Below are 23,469 nucleotides of genomic sequence, written 5' to 3' on the forward strand. Positions count from 1 at the left end.
AAGTAGCATTTTGCAAAGGTATCTCCCATGTGGAGAGGCTGACCTGAGAAAGGCAGCTGTTTCTGGGTCATATACCTACATCCAATAGACTTGCAGCTGCTACTTCATCCAGATGTCTGAAGACGGAGTTCAGAACCTCTCTTAAACGCTTGGTGGATGACTTCTTATGAGGCTGGAGGAGCACAGCCTGAAAATTCACTGGGAGTCCATACCTTCTCAGACAAAACACATAAATACGTTACTCCACGTGCAACTACCGTGTTTCCCCGAAAATGAGACCTAGCCGGACAATCAGCTCTAATGCATTTTTTGGAGCGAAAATTAGTATAAGACCCGGTCTTATTTTCCTTATATAATATAAGACCGGGTCTTATTTTAATTTTTGCTCCGAAAGATGCATTAGAGCTGATTGTCTGGCTAGGTCTTATTTTCGGGGAAACAGGGTGTGAGTAGAATGAACTGGACAAGAAATAAAAGAGTGGGTTCTAATAACAGTGAGAAGCTTTAGCCAACGTAGCGTGAGAAAATAAAACTCAGCTGAGGGAAATGTGTAGGGCCAGGGGCGAAACGAGTTACTGGATCTTTCTGGGTAGCATCTCTAGAACATGCTAACCCACTCCTGACGGATAGTTCTTGACTGGAGCCGAGGGCCTTCCCTGGCCATGTGTGGTCATCACATGGTGAGCGCGCATGGGGAATGGAGGCAGTTGGACTGATGGTTCTGACCCAAAGCATTTGTCTAAAACCCAGCTCAGCTGAGTTTTCTCCAGTAAAAGAGCAACAACAACAAAATGATTCATCAAGCTTGTTAACTCCTTTTGTTGAGTTTGGGTGGACAGGAAAGATTTTAAGTGGACTTTGTGTATCTGAGTACATTTAAGATCACTTGCTGGCAGCTATTCCTGTGGTGTTATCCAAAGATAATTGAGTGCTGTATAAATAATAAACACGCATTTTTGTGACTCAGCGTTTATTTTGAAATATACTGTCAGCAAATGCTCAGATGTTCCATCCTTATCACCTGCATGCCTTCCTGTTCCTCGAGCCAGGTGTGTGACAGCAGTCCTTAAGACAATACCCATTGACTGGCCTGACAGGGAAATGATTCACAGGGGCAAGATCGGTGAATATGACGCAGTTTTGATTTCCCAATCAACGTCCATAAATTATCCCCTGGCTCCCAAACTTTCCCAGTCCTCCTTTCTGGCCGGTGGTGGTGCAGTGTTCAGTGAAATACCGAGATGTGAGAAAGGTAAAGGAAACGTAAATACGGGCAAGTGGGCTCCGTGTAATTGCCTCAGGCCTACCTCAGCCTGCACCGCTCTCTGAGAACACTGGAGCCTCCTCACTGTTGCAGGAGTTCAGTCCACGTATGGTCCCCCCTTCCCTTTACCATAACACCATCTTGCCCTGTTTAAAATAAAAACTTCCGCAACTCCTTAGAGCTCTCGTTCCAAACTTTCGTATCCAGTGTCCTATGTCACCCAGTTGCCCGTCACCACTACACTCTAGCTTCTCCCGCCACCAAATGCCTCACCGCCCAACCCCAGGGACATCAAGCACTTTACCCTTCCATTTCTGACTCTTCCCTCCTGCCTCTGATGTCCTCGCGGGCTTCTCTGCCTCCACTGCTTAAATGTTGGGGTTCCCTAAGGTGCCCCTTTGATTCCTTCCCTCTGTATGACACCCCCTGGGTGAGCGCAGGCACACACATCAATCACAGATGGGTCCCTCATATCTGCTCCCCACCAAAGATCACCCAAGATCCAGGCCAGTGAGCCCCCTGGCCGCCTTCTCCAGTCTCACCACAGCCCCACCACTCACCTGGGCCCATTCCTATTTTCCATTCTCGGCTGATGTAACCCTGGCTCACTTCACCCTGAGGTTGAACTAACGCTTCACTTTGAGGTCAGTCCAGAGACATTCAGCACCTACTCTGTCCGACTGTGGGCCAGATGATGGAGGTAGGAGAGGCGAGGCCGCCCAACCCTCCCCTGCAGCTCCAGTGGAGGCGAAGGGTGAAAAACAGGCTGAGAGAAGGAAGACAGAGCAACAAGCACTAACTGGGGCAAAGACCAACGGAGGTCAGAGGACGCAGGTGAACGTTGCCTGTCTGCTCTAATGCGCTTGTGTAACATGTATTTTCTGAGATTATGATCTCGCCATAGGATGGAATGTGAAAAAATCTTTAAAAGGATCAAGTAGCTCTACGCATACTGATGAGACTATAATACAAAGCAGATGAGAAAAGCAAGTTGCAGGATATTACATGTAAATGATCCCATTTAGCGGATGAGAAGGGTCTTAAAACCATCGTGATTATTATGGGCAGTGGGACCACGGAGAACTCTTCCCACAGCATACACTCCTGAACTTAATTTCTTTTACACCGTTCATGTGCTTATTATACAGCTGTATTCAGGGCACTGATGTTCGAGGCAAGCAGGGCTGGTCTACACCGTGGATGGCTAACACTCCAGATTAGCTTTAGAACATACGCCCTTCAACCCAGCACTGCAACCCTTGCCATTACAGGCCTCTGAGATGGGTGGGGGGTGGGGGGCGGGACAGGAGCCACAGTCAACTCTGATCTGTGTTTGGACAAAACCTCACTGGCAGCCACATGGAGAGTGAACCGGAGGCATGGGCCCAAGTAGGAGCCTATGGCACCAGCCCGGCAAGCTGAGGCGGAGACGAATGGAAGAGGAAAAGCAAAGGTGGGCTGGGCGGTGTGGTGGAGTGGGGAGCGAGTGGGGTTAGGAGGTGAGGACCAGGGAGCAGAGGTGTCCACGCGGGCCCTGAGGTTTGCGGGAAAACTTGAAGCCACTGGCAGGAACAAGGAAGCTGGAGGAAAGGACCCGGGAGTGAAGATGAGCCCGATCTCCAGGAGAAATTACGCCCCGAGTCGGGCAGGACCAGGAGACACAGGAACGAAGCATCGGCAGGGAAGGGAGGGCAGCCACAGACGGCCAGGTGAATAGCTAGGAGAGAAGCATGGAGCAACCTGCAGTGCAGGCAGGGGAAGGGGCCAGGGAGACCACCAGACAGCATGCGAGGGCTGGAGGAGCATCTGAGCCTGCTGGACAGAAGCTTCCAGAAAAAGGGTGCAGCCCGCCGTATGTGTGTGACACAGCACATGTTCAAAGCATGGCTGAAAAGCAGGCTTCAGAAAAATACTTCCTGTTTGATTCCCTTTGCATAAAAGTTTAGTAAAAATTATGCATATCTGTAAATTGAAAAAGGCGAAAGAAAAATCTGAAGGAGTACACACCAGCATGTTAGCAGTATTTTTCACTTGGTGTTAACATTTCAGGTGATTTTTATTCATTCTTTGTGCTTATCTATAGTTTCCAAATTTTCCACAGTGAACCTAGTTTGTTTTTTTGTTTTTTTTAAAAAAAGGTAAAACAAGTTTTGGTGGTGGTGGTTTGGGTTGGGTTTTACTTTCTGTGCTGCCTTGGGTTTGGGCCACAGGTCATGGTGCGAATGCTGTTATTCCTCCCAGGCGTCCCCAGGCCCTGGCAGGCTGTGAGGAGGGGTGCGCAGAGGGACCAGCTGGGCTGAGTAGGAGACCCTCGCCCCAAGTCTGGCAGGAAAGAGAGCAGCAGACAGCAGGGGCCCAGGGGCCGAGGGAAGGTTTACTGGGCTCAGGGAATCCTAACACGTTGCCAAGAGCCAGAAGGAGCAGAGGGTGGTGTCCTGAGGAGGATGGAGGGGCCGGAACGGGGAAGGGTAACACAGGTGGCCCCAGAGCTGGCTCCTTAGCGGCCACCTCACTGCAGCACAGCCTGGGCCAGGCACCTCGTCCACCTACCTGAGCACGGACTCCACGAACACTCTCAGTGCCTTGATGTGGATCCAGGCAATAAAGGCTTCGCTGAAGTTCACCTTCAGCCAGCGCAGCAGGGGGCCCTGCAAAGACAGGAGAGCCATGACGCCTCCTGGCCACTCCACCCAGCGCCAAGCCAAGAAAGGACACAGGATTGGCAGAGCGAGCCCTGAGCTGAGAAGAAACACCCAGGGGCCAGCAGAAGCAGCGAGTCGGTCGGACAAGGCTTGGGCAAGGCCCAGGGCCACGTTCTCCAAGGAGCCTGTTGCCAGGGTAGCGCAGCGGGCCAGCCACCTGGCAAATGCGTGGGGCCACCTCAGACTGGGCTACGGGGGCTGGGCAGCCCCTGACCTCGGGGCTTTCAGCAGGCGGCTGACAGGCTTCTGTCTGACACTGCGCTGCCAAGGGGCCCACTTCCTCAGAAGGCTCTGGCCCAGTCCCGGTGTCATCCACCACCTGCCATTTCCAGGGGCTCCTAGAAGCCCCACCTCACATGACCACAGCCCCACAGGGCCATGGCAGCTGTCACAAATGCTGGTGTGGCCAGTCATCTGAGGGAGTATTGGAGCAAAGGCTGTGACCTCCCACCTGATGATACCTCCAGCTACCCAAAGGTCAGGGGTGGGTCCAGCCAGGGCAGGACAGCAGAGCTGCCTGGCCACCCCCTCCCCCAGCCAGGGCCTGCCCCCGTCACCAGCTCCAGCCACCTCCAGGCAGGGCAGAGCACCCTGGCCCGCAAGCACCAACCACTGCTGAAGAGGCTGAGGCAGCACCAAAGAGGCCCTACAGATTAAGAGGAAGGCACCATTCTGGACTCCTTGAAGATGTCAAAAGCCGTGTTAGAGAACAGAAAATGCAAGGATTTGCTTTCTCAGAAGATGCCTGTGCTGGCGAGGAGAAGCGAGCCAGGGAACCCCAGGGCTCCCGGGGGTTTGCTTACCTCACCCTCGCCCTCACACTCTCTCTCTCTGTCGGTGTGCCCCGCAGCGGGCCTATCAGGGTTACCTAGTGGGGTGACCTTAACCTTGTGGTCCGGGAAGGTAGATGATCCCTTTTTAAGAGCAACACAGGAAGTTTGCTAAAGGCACAGAAATGATTTATTAATCTTTCAGGAAACATGCATCACAAACACAGAAATAATTCTCTTTGCCTGAAAAGCATGGGAAGGCAAGCTCAAGAAGGCTGGCCCACCCTCAGGACTCGGGTGTTGGGTGGAATGGACATGTGACGTGTGACCGTCACCCCCCAGGCGGGTGTTAGAAGTGTCTGGTTCCATATTCCATGGAAAGAGCCAATTGCTGGCAGAGGGGTCAGTTCCCACATCCCCGCCCTCTGCTTGGTCTCCGTCCGGACCCTCCCCATCAGCAGACAACGACAGGGACAGCTGGAAGGCGTCAGTGCAAAAGGCTCTGCCTGTGGATCTGTCTGTCTGTCTGGGCTTGGTCAAGGCGTCTGCACCAAATCCAGCACATGGTAACCTCCGTACGGATCAGGGTGCACTTAAATAAGCTACTTGAGAAAAAACAGTCAGGCATGCTGTTAGGACGTGTCACCCTTAATCATCTTTCTCTCAGATACGTGGCAAGCTCAGGAAAATCCCGCCCTGTGCTCTCAAAGGGGACTGATGACACCCAGGACCCAACCAGTCCCCTCCGGTTGACAAGCAACCAAAAGAATGCAGGACGCAGGTCATACTGACCTACAAACAGGCTAAGGGCTAAGAGTCTCAAGAAGCTGGGGCAGGGCTTACCCCAGCTGTCCCCCGTCACTGGCACACAGCGAGAACATCGCAAGGGACTCAATGTTTCCAAGTTACTGTGTCTCCTTCCGAGCTCCAGTTCCCCACCCCGGAGAGACTGTGGCACAGCTCCCCGGGGCAGTGTGGGGATACAGAAGTCTACACCACGTAAAAAAGCGCCAGCTGGCAACCTGAGACCCAGGTGGCAGGTGTCGGGCTCGTGTGTCACCTTGATCCTCAGGGGGTCTGTGCCAGCGCACAGGTAGGTGCCAAAGGTCCAACCTGACCACCTGTCCTTCGAGCAGGGCCTAACCGCCTGGACACTTGTGGAAGCTGCCACTCTCTGGCTCCTATCCAGACAGACACACTGTGGGAGCTTGGGGCCAGGACTGAGAACAGGGAAAAGAGACAGCTGGAGCGTTCCCGGGTGTCAGGGCTGCAGGCTGTGGGTCAGGAGGAAATCTTTTGGATTTCAGTTCTGATTGGTGAACACCTTTCCTGCCTGGGTGGGTGGGCCTGAGGCCTCCGGGCCCAGGACTCCGGCTCAGCCCTTTGTCTCAGAGGATCTGAGAAGTACGTGTGTTCATCTGATGTTCACATATGTCCATACACGTATGTGTGTGTTTATGCTTGGGGGGAGGAAGGTTGAAGTTCCCCACAGTCATTTTTATGTGCCAGTTCCCGTTTCCTCTCAAAAGGGGCAGGCCCGTCAAATGGGCCTCTGAGAACCCCATTTCAGGGGCCCCATGCTCACTCCTGAGGGGCGACTTGTCTGGCGACTTGTCTGAAAAGGCCATTGACCCAGAAAGGTCAGGTGGGACGTGCAGAATGCCCCAGCCGGAAGCTGGGGGACGCTCAGGGCAAACACTTGGCCACAGGGGAAGCACTCTTGCTCTTCACCCAAGCACGTACTTACAGCTTTATGTTTATACACGGACTTTTCCTCCGCGAGGCCTGGGGTACATTCTACTCATGCTTTCCCTAATGTTTGCACTAGAGGTAGGTGCTCCCAGAACGCTGCCTGGTGGGGCTGGGGGAGGGGGCCTGAAAACGCCCCACCCAGCCAGGAGCCATGTAGCTTAGCCACCACCACCACCACCCACGCCCCCACCCCCCTCTGCAGCTCACCACGTCTGGAATGTGCCCATTGTGCAGAGTAGTAGAGTCCCTTTTCCTAGGCTACACAGTTCACATTTCAAAAACGAAAGTCTGGTTTCCTGCCTCTTGAGCTCAGCTGCCCTCACACATGACAAGTTTCTGAGTGGCTATTGTCGGAAGTCTCAAGGATAAGCACCCACTCTTTGCTACAAGCACAGGGCAGGTAGTGTAGGATGTCACATCACACCCAGAAATCACACCACCAAAGACAGCAGGGTGACCGCTGGCCTCCCTCTCCGAGCCGGTGGCACTGTCTGGAGCCCTGCCTGCTTTGCGCGGCCTCAGGGCCATTAGGCAGGGTCCCTTTCCCTGGGGAAATGCTCATCACCTCTCAGAGCCTCAATTTCTCATCTGCAAAACTAAGCTAAGGGTCCCTTCCTGGAAGGGCGGTGCCAGGTGAGATCTAGCACGGAAGGCACCCAGCGCCACGGCTCACGGCTCAGGAGCCACCGCCACAATTATTTGTGCCTGTCACCTCTTCCCAGACCCTGCTCTGGCAAGCCCAGGAGAGCACATGTTCCTGGGTGGTACGTGCCCAGCGGAGTGGGGACAACGGAGGCCTTTGGTGGGGTGCAAGGAGGCCCCTCAACATCTTGCCAGAAAATCCGCCGGCCGCTGTCATATACTCACATATTGTTGCTTCTTATCAGACAGCAATCTGGTCATCTCTTCCCTTTCCCTTTTAATTTCTTTTTCATCATAGTAAAATTCACGGACAGTGAACCTTAAACCAAGCAAATGAGAGGCTTTCACTACGAAGCGTAGCGTCAGAGCAGACACCCCGGAGAAGCCCACCAAGGCCCTTACTTGTTTTCTTTGGCTTTGGTTTTGAAATCGTCGATCACTTTTCGAAACAGGGTCACCGTGAAGAGGCCGCCCTCCTTGTCCTCAGTGATCAGCCTGTTGGAGAGAAGCGTCTGCTCGCTGGACTCATTCCCAGGTCCCCACGCTGTCCTTTCCCTCAGCAGGCAGGTCACCACAGAGGTGGCTTCTGTCCCCTCAGTCCGGTGGCCCATGCACAGGTGTCCTGCCAGCATCGAGGGCAGGGGGACCAGGACATCCCTCACTACTTCTAACTGTGCTCTTGGCTGCCTGCTGTTCCCCTTCCTCTCCTGCCCCTTTCGCTCGTCCTCCAAGCTAAGGCCTCCGGCCAGCAGGCCACCGAAATGCAGGCCCCCTGAGGGGAGAAAAGGACTGGAATCCAGCTGTGCAGCGACCTGGGGTTTGGCTCCTGTCCACAAAACGCCTGAGAGATGAAGCCACTCCTGGTCTTAGTCACCTCATGTGCGCACAGGTGCCCTTGGCTCTGACGTGTAATGGTTGCAATGAAGCAGGGCGGATGGAGTTCCAGTTGGTGGAAACCATTTCACAAAGGCCATTTCACATCCAATGTCACAGTGTTCTAATTAGACACAGCTAATTAGACGACACACCTCAATGTGAAACCACTGTGCCCACTGTCCCCAGTGGTACGGGGGTTGTTGGGGCCAGTGGGCTAAGTGTCTCTGAGTCCCGCTGGCCAAATGACCTGATAACAGGAGCCCTCAGGCCCAGGCAGGTTGTCATGGGCATGCTGGCTAGGTCACATTTCCTGTTTCTCAGAGCCCACACCCATAGGGGCTGACCCTGGGCTGCAGAGACCTCTCCAGAGTGACTTCTGCAGACTCTCAGGTGCCCTCTGACAGCACAGGGCCTGGGGGCTCCGGTCTGAGAAGCCAAGCCTCTCTCCCAGCTGGGGTCCCTGGCACTTGGCAGAGGGGCAGTGTTGGAGAGCAGGGAATGCTCCTGCCAATCAGGCCAGCTTCAAGGGCCAGCTCCTCTGCCCGTCTGTGCCCCCTCCTCCTCCCCTGCAGACATGGCTGCCCCGGGCTCATTCCTCCAGCCTTCTGTGTGAGTTCAGGCTGTGACTGTCCTGTTCCCTGCACCCCTCAGTTTAGGTCCTGATTGCTATCTGCTGTGAATCTGTGTCCCTGGGAGACACAGCCTTGCAGCAGACACCTCAGGCCAGAAGCCTCCAGGCTGGGAGGGGAGTGGGCAGGGCTGCCCTCAGGCTAAGCTCTGTGTGGTGGGAGGCAGATGAATGAGCATGGCTGCCCACGCCTCACTGTCAAGTCTTTTAAACTTACAAGCTATTTCAGACATAGCAAAAAGGCATAAATAATAATACATACCTATGTATCTGCCACCCAGCTAAAGACACCAAACAATTGTCATACAGTAGAAACCAAACCCCGTGTCCTTTTTCCCCAACTGCGTTCTGCTGTCTGCCCGCAGGTCACCACTGTGCTGACCTTGGCGTTTCTCATCCCCAAACACCCCCATAATTCTACTGTGTACTTGCATATGCCCAACTCACATGTGGTTTAGTTTCGTCCATTTCTGAAGTTAAATAAAGAACTCATGCTGTGTGTATCGTCGGCAGCTTGCTTTTGCCACTCAACACCATATAGTGAGATCTACCCTTGCTGCTGTATGCAACTCTAAATTGTTGGTTTTCCCCAGTTGTGTGGTGTTCATGGCTTGAGTATATTGCTTTATCCCTTCCGTCACTTTTCCCGCCCTCACAGGCCACACGCTGAGACTGTTTTCTGCCCTTGCCCCACTCTGCAGCCATCATGGCCAGGCCCTTGCTTCACCCTCAGATGGGGAGAATGGACACCGAGCTGACAAGGCAGAGTGGAGGGCAGCAAAGGAGGGTAGGCAGGGAGGGCTTCCCAGAGGCGGGGGCAGGGAACTGGGGTCAAGCTGGGATCTGACTTACTTGGTTGACCGAGGGACCACCATGTCTGAGAGGGATTCATAGGTTTTTTGCCATTGTATGTAGCTTGGTCTGTGAGACAGAATCATTCAGTGAGTTCTGCAGAAAAGGCTGTGGGGTGTCTTCAGTGTTTAGGAAATTGCACACCTCTTCTCCCAAGGGATTGAGGTGAGTAGGACTGGGGCTAGAGAGAGCCCCAAACCTCCCCTGGCATCTCTGAGAGGCCCCGAGCACCACGGAAGGCCCTGTATGAAGGACTCAGCCAGTGGGACCTGCTGGGAGCTTTCTAACCTGGCCCTGTGTGGCCTTGGGCCAGACGACTGACCATAGCCACCCCCACCTGCCAGGCTTGTTGTGAGTGAAATGAGCCTGTCTGTGGCATCTGGCACATAGTAGGTGCTCAAGAAATGGCTGCTTCTGTCACTGCTATTACCAGCACAAGCACTGTCACCCTGCTTCTGTTCCCACCACACAGCTGCCACTTAGGGCCCCGGGATCCAGGCCGTGAGGGGCCCCTGCTTCCTCTCCGTTGGGCAGGGTCAGTTTCCTTCCATGATCATCAACACAGGGTGAGACCGCAAAGCGCCCAGCTTCCCAGGCCACTTACTTGGGGACAATGACCAGCAGTGTGACCAGATACTCGGAACCCAACACAAAGTCTTCCTTGTTCACAATGTCGCTCAGGGTCCGAGTGAAGAGGTTCTCCCTGAATCCACGTGGGACAAAGGGGGTGTGGTCAGCAGAAAGACACATGGAGGCAGCACACACCTGGGCAGAGCCACAGCACACAGGGCCTGGGACAGGAGTGGCGGAGGCTCGCGGCTCTGTCTTCTGGGCGGCCGGAACTGCTGTGGCTGGCAGGGCCTCAGGTGTTATCACCCGTTACCTGAGGGGCTGCTGAATCCAACACCTCAGTCACCTGTGCTGCCCCGCTGCTCCGGTGCAAGCCGGGGAGGGGCCCGCTGGGGGCAGGCAGCTTAAGTTACTCAAGCGTCAACACAGTGGCTGGCTGGCAAAGCCACCCGGGCCATCCTGGGCAGAGACAGGCCCAATTAGAGCTCCGGTTCACTTTACACAGCTTACAGGCCCAGCAGCCAGGGGACACTCACCTGGAATAGCTTTCTACATGCCCACTGGAAGCTGGTCTGAATCAAGGTCAGGTATTTTTAGCACATGGATCAAAGCTGCTATATCAGCAAGTGAGCCAAGATACAGCGAATGAGCCTGTCCCATTAGCACACAGGCCCTGGTACTAGCTAACATATTAGCACGTGGCGCTTCCCAAATAAATGGTTCCTCAAGCGCTTGGCTGAGGCCAAAACTTTAGGGAAAGTGCCGTCCCCCAGAGGCTCTCCAGCCTGCCCAGGACGCCTGCACTTCTCTCCTTCCCCTCCTGCGCCATCACTGGTGAGTCCCTTCGGGTCCCGCTACAAGGGCACTATGCATGGGCCTCCCTGTCATGGCATTTCCACGCTATCCTTACACTATCAGAGCTCACCTGTTGGCTTACACCTGTACCCCCTGCACAAAACAGACTTTCCACAAAACATTTGTTGAATGAATGTATGAGCTCTCGAAGGACAGAAGTTATATCTTATTCTGCTTTGTATCTTTAGGGCCTAGCATAAGGCCTGAGAGTATAGTAGGTGCATCATAAACATTTATCGAAAGAAGAAAAGAGTAACAGAAGAGAGACGTAGAGATGGTTTCACCCTCTTGACTCGCCCCTCCCTCACTCAGTGTGTATGTTCAATAGATCAGTCAGCGTTACCGGGAATCAATGAATGGACTTCACCAGTTGACTGAAGAGGTTGGACCAGATGTTTGTTCGAGTCCCAGACAATTTTAAGAAGTCTATAATCTGGGGGTGCAAGGGGATGGCCCACCAGGTGAATGGCCCCATGGCCCATTGGTCAATGTCATGACAAATCTATGCCAAGGTCACCATTTAGGGCTTTCTGCCATTGGCACCCTGCCACTTTCCCATCCTCACCCCTCCCTGGTAAGGCCAAGCGGGGAGGCAAAACTCAGCTGGCGCGGATTTACTTCTGATACAAAGTCAGGCAACCAAGGACAGTTTCTAGTTGAAGTGCCTCTTTCCCTCTTTGGTTTTAAATTTCCCATGAATGTCCTATTTGCTTTTTTCACAAGAAGACAGCTGGCCCGGTGACTATCAGAAGAGAGAAGCAGAAGTAGGAGGAACCTCCCTGGTGACTTTTTCCTTTGCTCACAGCAGTGAGCCAATCAGAGGGATGGCTGTCCAAGGGGACTGCTGGTTCTGAGCTCTCCTGGGCCACTTCCCTTCTCTGGAGTATCTTCAGAGAATCGCCAATGGAAATAGATCCAGAATCTGGGGACACTGGGAGGATCCAACGTGCCAACTCAGCCCTGTTCATGAGCCGCTTCCAGCCTCCCCAGCAAAAGCTCAACTGGCTTCTTCTTACATGCCTCCAATAACAGGGAGCTCACTGCTTCACAAGACAGTTAAAGCATCGTGACACTGGGCTTCTGTTTTTCTCTGGATACCTCCTCACCACTTTGGTGACTGGTTGTGTCTGCTGGGCCAAGCAGTCTGTTCCCTCTCCCATATGGTGTTCGTGCAGGTGGGGAGAGAAGGCACCTGAGTCCCTGAGGCTGCTCAGCTCGGGAGTTGCTACGGGGCCACTGCCCTCGGCTAGTCCTCACAAAGGCCAGGCTCTGACAGCCCTGCCTCCTGCTGCCTATGCTAGGAGGGGCCTCTGTAAAGCCTCCACAGGGGAAGGATCTTGGGAGGCTCCAGGTGTTCTCAGTGACCTGGGAGAGGTTGGGAGAGGGAAGGAAACACCTTCCAGCCTCTGGGCATAGGCAGGGAGGCGCCATCAACCCCAGCTGGGCCTTTCCTCCCGGTCCTTTGCTCCAGGTCTTCCTCTCCACAGTTCCTGGGGAGGCAGGAGTGCCTCTGTGTCTGTCTGTCTGTCTCGCTCGCTCTCTCAGACACACACCCAGGCTTGGGTCACCCAGTGATCTGAACGTCTCTCACGTGCATCAGCCCTGCCAGGATCCTGCTCCAGCCAGGTTCGGAGGTGCGAGTGGAACACGGCACTCACCTGGATTTCTTCTCCAGATTTTCCAGGTTGGTCTTCAGAGTGTTGTAGGCGGCTGTGCGGGATTTCAGGTCAGTCTCGATCTGTGCCAGTTGCTATTTGGAAAAACAAAAGAGTTTATAGAATTGGTCGAACTTTTCAAAATGGCCACAAATGGCTCCTGGTGCCCCTAAGAAAAAAAAAAGAACCCTGCCCATTTGCCAGGGATGGGTTACGTTTCTCCCCCTCTGCTCTCTGAGACGTTCCACATTTGGCATAAGGCCAAGGGAGGCAGAAAACAGGGGAATACCCCCCTTTGCAAATATGGAGGCCCAAGGCATGAATGGCTCTTCTAGGATGACGCAAGGCGCTGAATCTTCTCCCAACTTCAAGCCCATCTGTCTGTCAGGGCTCCCACCGCCCTCCACACCATTTGCTCTCAGCCTTTGCCAAAGGTCAGCTCAAGCCGACGCCCATCCTGGCTTCTGTGGGGACTTGCCATGGCTCGGCACTGAGTGTGCCCAGGTCTCCAAGCTCAGCTGTGTTCCACAGTGGCCCCTTCCGGCTCTGCACAGGGGAGAAGGCTCCTTTGAGCTCGGAGGCAGTCACCAGCCTGACTTAATGTCAGGCAATCCCCTTGTTGTAGAAATTGCAGGAGCATGCCCCAGACCCCCTCCTGCAGTAGGCAGGGAATGAGACAAGTGGAGGACCAAGACCCAGCTGGAGAGCCTCAGGTGCCCCACTGGCCCAGCCAGCCTGATGTCTCCCCACAAGGGCTCAAAACAGTGAAAGAAAAATGCCTGCCTGAGCCCAATTCACTGGAAGCTCTCAAAACACAGTAGCTGTTAAGACAGTTTCAAAAGAATGCTCTGAGGTCACTGACAGCAGCAGTCCAGGGCCACAGTGAGACCCTAGCCTCCGGGAATTTAAAGAAAGCCCACCAGCCCCTGTCCTGCAGGCTCCACACTGCAACAGCAGAGCCCACGAACACAGTATTGGGTCCACAAATCTAGCACCCATGTTACGTTGGGGAATACTGTGCACGAGGTAGGTTCCTACGCCCTGACCCACGTGGGGGCAGGGCCCGTTCCCAGGCTCCTGAGACACACTGTGACCTTCTCCTCCCACTTCTCTCTCCTCAGCCCACGGTCAGTGACATGTCACTGGTGGCTTGCAATCGCCACGGGGGTAGTTTTCCCACCACGTCAGCAAACGCAGCAGATCAGCACATGCTGACATGGGGACATCTCCAGAATCCTTATGTGAAGAAAGGGGGCAACCTGTGGGAGATGGACAATTCTGAGTTGAAATATATATAGTTTTTATGTAGAGGGAAGGCTCTACTTTCAACGTTAAAACATGGGCTCCCTTTGGGGACGTTAAAGGGAGCAGGAACGGAGGATGATGTCACAGGAGGTCTCTTCACGTTTTTTCTTTACATTTGGGTATGTTTGATTTTGGGGGGTTAGAGTTACAATTTGTTTGTTTACAATTTTGAAAAATTTCTTACTTTGAAATGATTGTAGGTTCTCTGGAAATTGTAAAAATAGTATAGAGATCCCATGGTCCAGTTTTCTCCATTGGTAATATCTTATATAACAACAAACAGCACAATATCATAACCAGGAAACTGACATGGGTACAATCCACGATCTCAGTTTTTAAAATAAAATTTATTGGGTTTTTTTGAAAAGGAAAAAAAAATCAAACAAGCAAGGAAACCCTGCAATGTCCTCATTTTTCTGATTTCACCACAAGCCAATGAAAAACTACAGAGGGTGTTTGGGAACCAGTGAAACAGTGATGGGAGCTAGGGCTTTGGGACTCAGTCAGGCCCAAACCTGAATGCCAGCTCCAGCTCCGACCGACTGTGTGACCTGCTGTCAGCTCCTGAACCTCCCTGAGCTCAGTGCCACGGAATCACTGTGCGCAATTCCAGCCCACGGAGCAGGTCACTCAGAAAGGCGAGTCCTTTCCTCCACCAGACCGAGCTCCTCAAGGGCGGCCGGGTCGGGGTCATCTCTGCACCTCCAGGCAGAGCGGCCAATCCAGGGCAGTGCTCTGCCAGGCGTGTTCAGCAGAACCAAACAGCCCTGCCCTGCTCCTTCTAGATGCATCCCACCACCCAAGGCAGGCAGAGGCTGTCAGGGCCTCGTGTAACGCCCCCGGCAGCACCCAGAGATGTTTCCTGGTGGCAGAGATGCCAGCAGCCAGCGCCCCCAGTGGGTCGGCAAGGAGCAGGCCCCCAGCCAACCACGGTGGACCTGCTCGTGGTGGAGGAATACACCTTTTGCTGTTACACCAGTGAGATTTTACGGGATTTTTTGCATGCCCCCCGCCTGTGGAGACTGACAGAGCCGTGCTGGGTGGCTCCCTGACCAGGTGACACGCTGCATGCGGTGTGCAGGGCCGGCAGTGGGTGGAAGCCCTCCCTTATGCTCACGCCTCTTCATTTAAGTGGGGGCAGGCGGCTCAGTTCCCAGCTGTTGGGAGGGCCCAGGGCCTCCCTTGACTGTGTCAACACCGGGCTCCTCCCAGGGAGAGACCTGCTTGGTCACCCAGAAGACTCTACTCAACATCCAGCCACGCAGCGACTTTTGGCTCCCTGTGGCTCTCCCAGCAAAGGGAGTTCCTTGACTAGGACGGTAACAGAGTTAGACCTCCCACTGGGGGAACAGGCCTGGGCCAGGGCTGAGGGCATCACACATGTGCTCCTGGGGCAGGACGAGGTGAGGGAGCCCCACCAGCCTCAGAGAGGCTCTTTGGCAAGGGCGCCACGCACACAGGAAACCTAGACCTGCATTCCCACCCCAGAGTGATACCTCAACCCTGCAGGCCTGGGGGCAGGCTACCTAGGCTCAGCCAGCCTCCCATCTGGAATAGGAGGACGGTGACACCGACCTCTCAAGGGTGACATAAAGAGTAAAAGAAATAAAAGAGCCCAGCATGGTTCCAGGTCTGCAGCAGTGCCACCAAAACTGCCCTCCTCCCCCTCCCTGCTTTCCTGCCAAAGTCACTCTCTGGATTGCCCTGGACTAGATAGAAGCCAGGTTCTGCCCTCTACCCGCGTCAGCTGATACCCGATGTGCTCTGGGGCCTTCATCACTGGGTCTGGGGACCCCGGGACAGCCAGCCCCATGAACGCTGTCCCAGAGGACTCAGAGAACAGCGCTGACCACCCTGCCTGGTTCATTAGCACAGGACAGGGCACCAGGCCGGCCCCACAAACTACCATGTGCTTCTAGGTTGGTGGTGAAGGTGCATAGGTGCTCCAGGCAGCCCCTCCTCGAAGGGCCTTTCAGAATCACTGCCCAGTTGTCCCAGGAAGTGCTGGGACCTCTGTGATGAAAGAGGAGCTGCGCTGATTCCTGTTTGATCAGAGACACAGCCGGGCACCAGCCTGCCATGAGGAGATCGGCCAGACTGCACAGGGACGGGTCCATCTCCGTCACCTGGCCCGCCCAGCCACACCCAGGTGGCTCTGTCACTCTGAGCAGACAACAGGAAGGCTTTGTTCCTGGCCTGGCTGAGACTCTCTCCCAGACACCTGGGCCAGCAGGAGACATGACATATGAGGGGCTTGGTATATCGTAGAGGGAGGGGGACAGGAAGTCATTAACTGTTAGCGCTCATCCTCAGTGAGACAAACAGGAGTCAACACGGCTGTGAGCCTGCCACAGTGTCCCCAAAGACCTGTGCCGCAGTGCTTTTATTCATGAAGCAAAAGCTGGAGCCCACTGCTTACCAAGATGGTGGAACCATGGGGTCAGCGCTCACTGACCTCCCTTTTGTCACTTTCACCTCAGATCAGGGGCAAGAACCCCAGCAGACATGTCTCAAGAGTTAGGGCTCCTAAGCCAAACTCTCTGAGAAGCAGACAGTTCTTGTCAAGAAACAATCACCCAGGTAGTGGGGGGTGTCAGGTTCTAAGAGTAGGTCAGGGTGGGGTTGACTCTCCAACAGTACCTTTTAAAAAGAAAAGAGGTAGGGGGAGCTCAGTGAATGGGCACAGGATTGGAGTCAGACATCGGTAGCTCAGAGAACCCATCGGTCAAGGGGACTGTCCTGTGAGATGCAGTCACCCAGTCAGGTAACAGGGCTAGAAGAGACTGAGGTCGGGCACATGGTCACCTGTTCTGTTCCCAGGGCTGTCCTGACACCCATAGGTTTCTGACCTTGCCAAGGGCATGGAAGACCATTCCTCAGAAACCCACCAGGGCCCAGTGAGGGCTGACAAGCGGCAGATGGGGAGGGGACCCAACAGGGCTAGAACCCAACCTCCTGCCTCTGGCCTCCTGGAAAGTCCCTCTCTGCTTCGCCAGGGTCTGAATGCCACATAGATCTACCTCAGATGGTCAGATGTCCCCAGTCACGGAAGTTTAAGTATGCACAGAGAGAAGGCACTTCTCTTACCTTTGTTAGAGTGTCCACCACACTCACCAGTGGCTGCTTCGCAGGGTATTTGGCCATGTCCCATTCAAAGTGGGTCACAAAGGACGTTAAATCAACTGGAAGAACACAAACACATTTCAACAAATGAGTGGCATTCTGCAGACAGAGGTGGCCTGAGCTCGAGCCATGTAGAGAGATCAGAGGACAGACTCAGGGCTCTGAGACGGCAAACACCGCCCAGGGGAGCAGAGTACTGAGCCAGCTGGCTGGCCAGCGGCCGTATCCAAAACCCCAATGAGAAACATACCCCCAGCCCTAGGGACACTGTCACAGGTGCACTGGTGTGCCCCAGAATCTCACTCAGATGACCCCAGAGACCAGCATTTGGGAGATCCTGCAAAGTCGGGAGATTTTTCTGAGGGCACCAGGCTAATTCCCCGCCTTTTCCAGTTGCTTCGGCCACATGCCCCTGCTGGGTTATCGTTCTGATTTGAAGTACCCTGAAGGCACACCAGAGAGCCCCCAGCCAACCCCCGAAGACTACCCAGCCAGTCGTGCGTGCCACCTGCTCTCAAGACAAGCCATCTTCCTGCCTCCTGCAACCAAGCACTAGACAGAGGTGATTTCAACACAACATGATGTGTTTTAAAGAAGGCATTTTAAACATTATCAAAATGCTGGAGTTTGTGAATGTGGATTTTAGTATCTGGCACGGATGTGCATTTTCAGTGTAGGTCCTTTATTTTTATTTGAAGTGTCCTTATAAGAAGAGACACCCCATGTGCTCACACAGGCCATTGACAGACAGACACAGCTAAGGACGTGGTTCTCGCCAGAAAGCAAACCTGCCAGCACCTTGAACTTGATCCAGCCTCAAGAACTGTGAGAGATGAATGTCTGTTGTTTAAGCCCCCGAATCTGTGGTGTTTTGTTGTGGCAGCCTGAGTAGATTAATACAGATTTGGGTATTAATTGGGTATTAATATAGATTTGGGTATTGCCACACTGCGGCAGGGAAATGACTTTGGAGGAAGGATCCAGACCTGGGAGGAACTGCATTAATGTCTGGATGAAAGCAGGGGGTACGGTCAGAGGTGGAACTGGAAGGTTGCCAAGGACTCCTCCTATGGCGGCAAGAGTCCCTGATCCCATTTACTGAACCCTGCTGTGGGCCAGGCCCTGGGCAAGCACACTTATCACACACCTCTCCTGCTGGTCACACACTGATAGGTAGGAACCATCTCCCATCCCACAGGCCAGGGAACAGCCAGCCCAAAGCAGGAGACACTGGGCAGGCTTTGGGATTTCTCCCCCATCCCGTCACCCCTCTCCCACCTCCAGCACACCATGAGCACCCAAGCCCAGACACCCTCAACCCCTGATGCTGTCTCACTGCTGCTGTCTGGTCCTTTAACATCAGGATGGAGACCGACTCCTCCTGAAAGCCTGCCCAGTCGTCCCTCCCCTGCTGGCCTGAGCACATGGATGTTTGCCAATCCATCACACTGATGACGCTGTCTGATCACCCCTCATCCTCTTGCTCTTATGGGATCCTTGTGTCCCCAGAGCCTGTCACAGTGCCCGGCACAGAGCAAGGACTCCACACACACACAGACCTTCCTAATGACCCTGGTGATCGTTCTCACTCACTACCCAGGTTGCTCAGAAGAGATACATTTCAGACCAAGCTCTTCTCTCCATGGCTTTTCACGAATTCCAAGTCCTTTGTGGTATTCAGACTAAAAAGAATAAGTTGCCTGTTTCCACGATGATTATAATCCCTCTGCAGCTCAGCCCCTCTCCTCGTGGTGTCTCCCAAGCTCTCGGTCTCCATTTCCAGCACAGCACGTATGCGCTGTGGGTCTGCACCCCAGGCGAGTACCCCAGGAGGACGATCCTTTCTGAATGCCCAGCATTCAGCACAGTGCCTGGTACTCGACAGCTGAGCAGGAGTGTCCGGTGAATGAAGGAGGAGAGAAGGGCGAATAAGGAGACCATTGCAGACCTCCTGCAGAGGCCTGGGACTGTGGCCTCCTCCAACACCTCCTCTCCCATATCCGGAATGCCAGATCCAGCTCCAGACGCTGACCATTGCCCCAGATCACTCATCCAAGGGCGGCCTTGCCCCGTCCACGCACACGGCCATTGATGAGAACATCTTTGGGGAGGGTCCTCCACCTGAGAAAGCAGCAGCCCCCTCTAGCTTCCAGTACACCCAGTACTGCAGCTGTCGCTGTGCCTGCTCAGGAAAGAGCCAGCCTCGCCTCCTCCTCCCCTCCCCTGGCTGAGGTTGGCAAAGCCTGATCTCTAAGGGAGCAGTGCAGGGCTTGAACGGATGGCGTGTGTGTCCAGACCATGACCCAGACAGGCTCGCTCCACATCAAAATATGCTGCATACAGCTCTTCAGCAGCAACGATCACATGTGAGAAGCAAAGCCAGGCCTTCCCGCAGGCAGTACAACAAAGGACTTGTGACCAGGACCTGTGACCACACGGACTACAGCCCAGAATGGGGCCTTCTGGTGTTCATGACTTCTGTGCACATTCTAGGGCCTGGGCCAGACAATGCTGTTTGCTCAGCTTCTGGTGACATCAAATGCATCTGTGCCCTACCACGCCTAGCTCAGCTAGGGGCAAAGAGAAAACAAAAACAAAAGTGCCCAGGCAAAGCTAAGAGCCTATAAAGGGATGAAGTCCACTGATAGGCGAGACAACCAAGACCCAAGGTCACACAGTGCATTACGCAGCAGGACCAGATCTGACGCTTCCAAGGTTGGGGCTGCTGGCTATCCATGCAACCCAAATTCCCGGGTATGCTCTGGAGGAGATTGGATTAAAACCCCACCTGCCTGGCCTACCCTGAGTCCCTCCAGTTAGTTCCGTCAATCACCAGTTCTATGCTCTGAAGAAGAAAAAGATTTCCCCATCCAAATGCTATCAGGAAGCCTGAACCAAACTAAGTTTGGTAAGGTCGCTGGACTGGAGTACTTTTCAGAGCCTTTACTATGCCCTAGCATCGTTGACCTTTGTTGGAAAGGCCTGGGGTATAGAACAAGTCTTGGAAGTCACAGGGACCCAACGCACAGGATGCCTAGAGATAAGGAAACATATTAAACAAAGCTGAATGCCCTCCTGTGAAGAGGCAGCATATCTTAGAGTTGGTGCCATCTGGACTGCGGATGGACGTGACAGAATCATAACATCTGATATTAAGTAATGTGACTGCTGAGTAGAATGTAAGCCCTTTGATCACTATTTTAATGTAAACTTGAATCCTCATGCCTTAAAGACCAGGTTTTTATGTAGAAAAGCAGCTCTCAATCATAAGTCAGCTCTTCCGTCCAGGGCCCTACGAGTTACCTGCTGGGAAATGAGATCAACTGATCTTTTTAACAAAATAGGTTTTTTTTCTTTTTTACTAGCATTAGCTAGAAATCTCAGTGTAGCAAACAGATTGCATTCCAATCTGTAAAGATTTGTATTCATCCTAAAAGGATTTGTGGGCTCCAGTTCTACCAGCTTGAGCAGGTAGGAGAAAACGCAAGGCAAATGGCTCCTTCTAATAGCTGAAACCAGGAATGGCTTGTGTGGACACAGGGGCTCCCTCAGGAGGCTCAAGAGAAGCGGGCTGCTTGTACACGTGATCCCCATCCGGGTGGCACAAAGCTAAGCCTGGCACTTGAGCTGCCAGGACACACGAAACAGCCAGCCTCCATGAGCAGGCAGGAGGACGCTGGCAATAGCCATCAGGGAAGGAAGTACACTGCAAGACCAAGATGCAGAAGTCCACCTGGAACCTCAGAGTCAAAGCATCCCCACTCCAGGACGCATGCAGAGCTTCTGGAGAGGCGGGGGAGACATGAGGAAGAGGGGGAAGGAGTGAAACAGTTGGTATCTGTGTCATATGGATATTGAGACCAAGCTACGAAGTTATGTCGTAACCTGATCACTACCCCTACAACCAGACCAAGCATCCACCTTCCCAGAGACATGCGGGACCACACTGAGCACAACACGGCAAACAATGCATAACCTACTCTTTAAACATTTCATTTTTTCCTTCAAACCTGCAATGTATTAAGGTGGCATTACTCAACCTCGTTCGCATACAAAGCCAAGATCAGGAGTATGAACATTTCCATTTGTCAATTTAAACAAGCAAATAAAAAGCTCTGTAAGGTTGCCAGGAGGTGACAAAATATAAATTTCTGGGTAACAAATGATATGAATAGTAAATATAGAATCTATATTCTCATTTTCAATACATATACATGCCTAAAATCACAGGTTTAATTAACTCTACAGATATTAAACACCTAATTCTAAAGTTTCTAAAGTCGCAGACTTTTTGTCTTGCACATTTTAGCGCATTCAAATTACATGTACGCAATTCATGGACCAAAACATTTTTGGTCTAACTCTCATTTACTGAGCACAACTTAAGACTTCAGCCTGAGGCATTCCTCAGCATGTGAAGGCATTTTTCAGCCTCATTTGAGGAAAGGGATAAATCTGTTGTGGGGTGGGGAACAGGATGGAACTTTCCATGCAGGATAGAGAGGAGGCTGATAGAGATGGGAAGGGCCAAACAACCATTAGGCCCCCACTGAACCCATTTCCACTTCAAATTTCATTGAGGACTTTAGCTATATGGTAAGAAATGCTGAACGTTTTAGAAAGGAGACAACGGGACAATACACTGGCAAAGGGACATGTCTTTAAAACATTGGTGCTGTTGACCTGAAAGTGGAGTGTATGGCCTCTGTCAATTCAGAGGCTTGGGGGTTGGGGACGTGCGTGTCACTTCAGTCATCACCGTGTGGTCACAGCTAGGGCTACCGATGGGCCAGCATGAGCTGAGAAGGCACTGAAATGAGAACCCTCGAGCGACCTACCTCCGTTGGCCAGGAGATTCTCCTGAACCTTCCCCTTGGCGTCTTCCATTACTTCCACCACGCTCTGGGCCATTCTCTTTATGAGGCTTTGGGAACAAAACAAAAGGCAGGTTAGAGTAGGAAACTCCCCTCAGAACAATCTCAAGCTCCGCTGGCAGGAGAAGGAATGGGCGCCACACTTTGGGGGAATAATTTGGCAATATGAGAAAGAGACTTAAAATGCTAGTAGCCTTTGAACCAGTATTTCTACTTCTGGGAAACTAGCTTAAGGAAATAGGGCAAACAGAGAAAGCTTTCTGAACTAAACGATGTTCTTTGCAGCTCTGTGGCTGACAGCGAAAAATTGGAAACTACTGTAAGGTCAACAACAGGAGATTGTTCAAGTAAATAATGGAATATCCAGTTGAGGGTTTATTGGGCAGCCATTGAAAATAAGAATTTCTAAAATGGTGGAACAAGGCGTGCGTTATAATGTGACGTGGAAAACAAACAAGATACAAACATATAGAAAGTACGGATGCAACTATGTGAAAATGTTCTTCCTAGTTTACCTATTTTCTACTATAACCAGGTATTGCTTTTATAATTAGATAATTAACCCTTTTTCAGTCTCCAGAAAGTATCCTGAATGCTTCAGAAAGGATGAGAAAGGAAAAGTACGGGATTTGGAGGCAGAAGGACTCAAATTTGCATGGCTCTGCCAATTACCAAGTGTATGATTTTGTCCAAATTTATTTAATCTCTTTGAGCCTCAGTTATCTGTAAAATGGGGGTGATACCCATTTTGCAGGATGATTATAAATACTAATATAACTAATCAGGCACTGAGCATCTAGTAGCAAAGAGTGTACTCTGCGCCTGGAAGCTGACCAATTAAAAGCCAAGTAGAAAACATGACAATCTAGGATCAAAGTAAAAAAGTTCTGATGATCCAAACAATTGCCTCAGTCCCTTTGTCCAAATTCTCCTGGCTCCTAGGAGGGAGGTGGTGTTTGCAGGGAGGATGGATCAGGTCATTGATTTCCAAATGGAGAACATGGTCTTCTGCTGTTATACGCACTGGCCATGTTGGCCACACAGAGCGTGGAGGCCTGGGGCGAGGGCAGGGAGGGCACTGAAAGACCCCAGATAAGGAAGAGAGCGAGGGAGGGAGGGAAGCCACTTGTTTTCCTATTATGGCATATTTCCAGAAATTAACACTTCCACTGTATGTGATTGAGATTTTTTTTAATAACACCTATCATTTAGTGGAGTCTACCAAGTGCCAAACAATCTATAATCATTATCTCATTTAATCCTCACAAAAATTCTCAAAGATGTCTATTACGCCATTTTACAGATGGAGAGACTGAGGCCCAGAGAAGTAAGTTGCCCCTCCATCTAGTCCCAACCATCAGGTCCATCAGTGGACTCCAAAGCTATTGGCCACCAGGCCACACTGCTATCTTTACAGTCACTATGGCCCATCCTCGGCTTAAATCTCCACACATGTGTTGGCATTTCTTAGAATAGTAGTTCTGCATCTTACTAATTATAACTTGAGCAAGTTACCTAACTAATCCCATTTATTTCCCCAGCTGTGAAATGGGGATGATACTGCTCATCTCATATTTTTATTTGTGGAGTTTGGTGCGATG

The 23,469-nt window shown here is 52.5% G+C and overlaps 1 protein-coding gene across 4 annotated transcripts in view; it reads right to left on the minus strand.

Moving 5' to 3' along the window:
• The window catches only part of ATP6V1C2 (ATPase H+ transporting V1 subunit C2), a 43,907-nt gene that overhangs the window by 459 nt on the left and 19,979 nt on the right, over positions 1-23,469 (minus strand). For 2 of the 4 annotated variants that reach the window (XM_019749376.3, XM_019749297.3), the window contains 10 exons: positions 21,833-21,918; positions 16,959-17,053; positions 12,570-12,661; positions 10,091-10,189; positions 9,487-9,555; positions 7,533-7,625; positions 7,356-7,449; positions 4,770-4,907; positions 3,815-3,912; positions 80-212 (listed from right to left, as the gene is read on the minus strand). In XM_019749376.3, coding sequence (XP_019604935.1) covers positions 80-212; positions 3,815-3,912; positions 4,770-4,907; positions 7,356-7,449; positions 7,533-7,625; positions 9,487-9,555; positions 10,091-10,189; positions 12,570-12,661; positions 16,959-17,053; positions 21,833-21,918 — 997 coding nt within the window. The remainder of the gene's footprint in view (positions 1-79; positions 213-3,814; positions 3,913-4,769; positions 4,908-7,355; positions 7,450-7,532; positions 7,626-9,486; positions 9,556-10,090; positions 10,190-12,569; positions 12,662-16,958; positions 17,054-21,832; positions 21,919-23,469) is intronic. The other 2 variants (XM_074331687.2, XM_074331688.2) reach the window with 2 other exon arrangements.

This window comes from Rhinolophus sinicus, chromosome 2, assembly GCF_057876585.1.
Source record: "Rhinolophus sinicus isolate RSI-liver-muscle chromosome 2, RSI-T2T, whole genome shotgun sequence".
Taxonomy (NCBI): domain Eukaryota; kingdom Metazoa; phylum Chordata; class Mammalia; order Chiroptera; family Rhinolophidae; genus Rhinolophus; species Rhinolophus sinicus.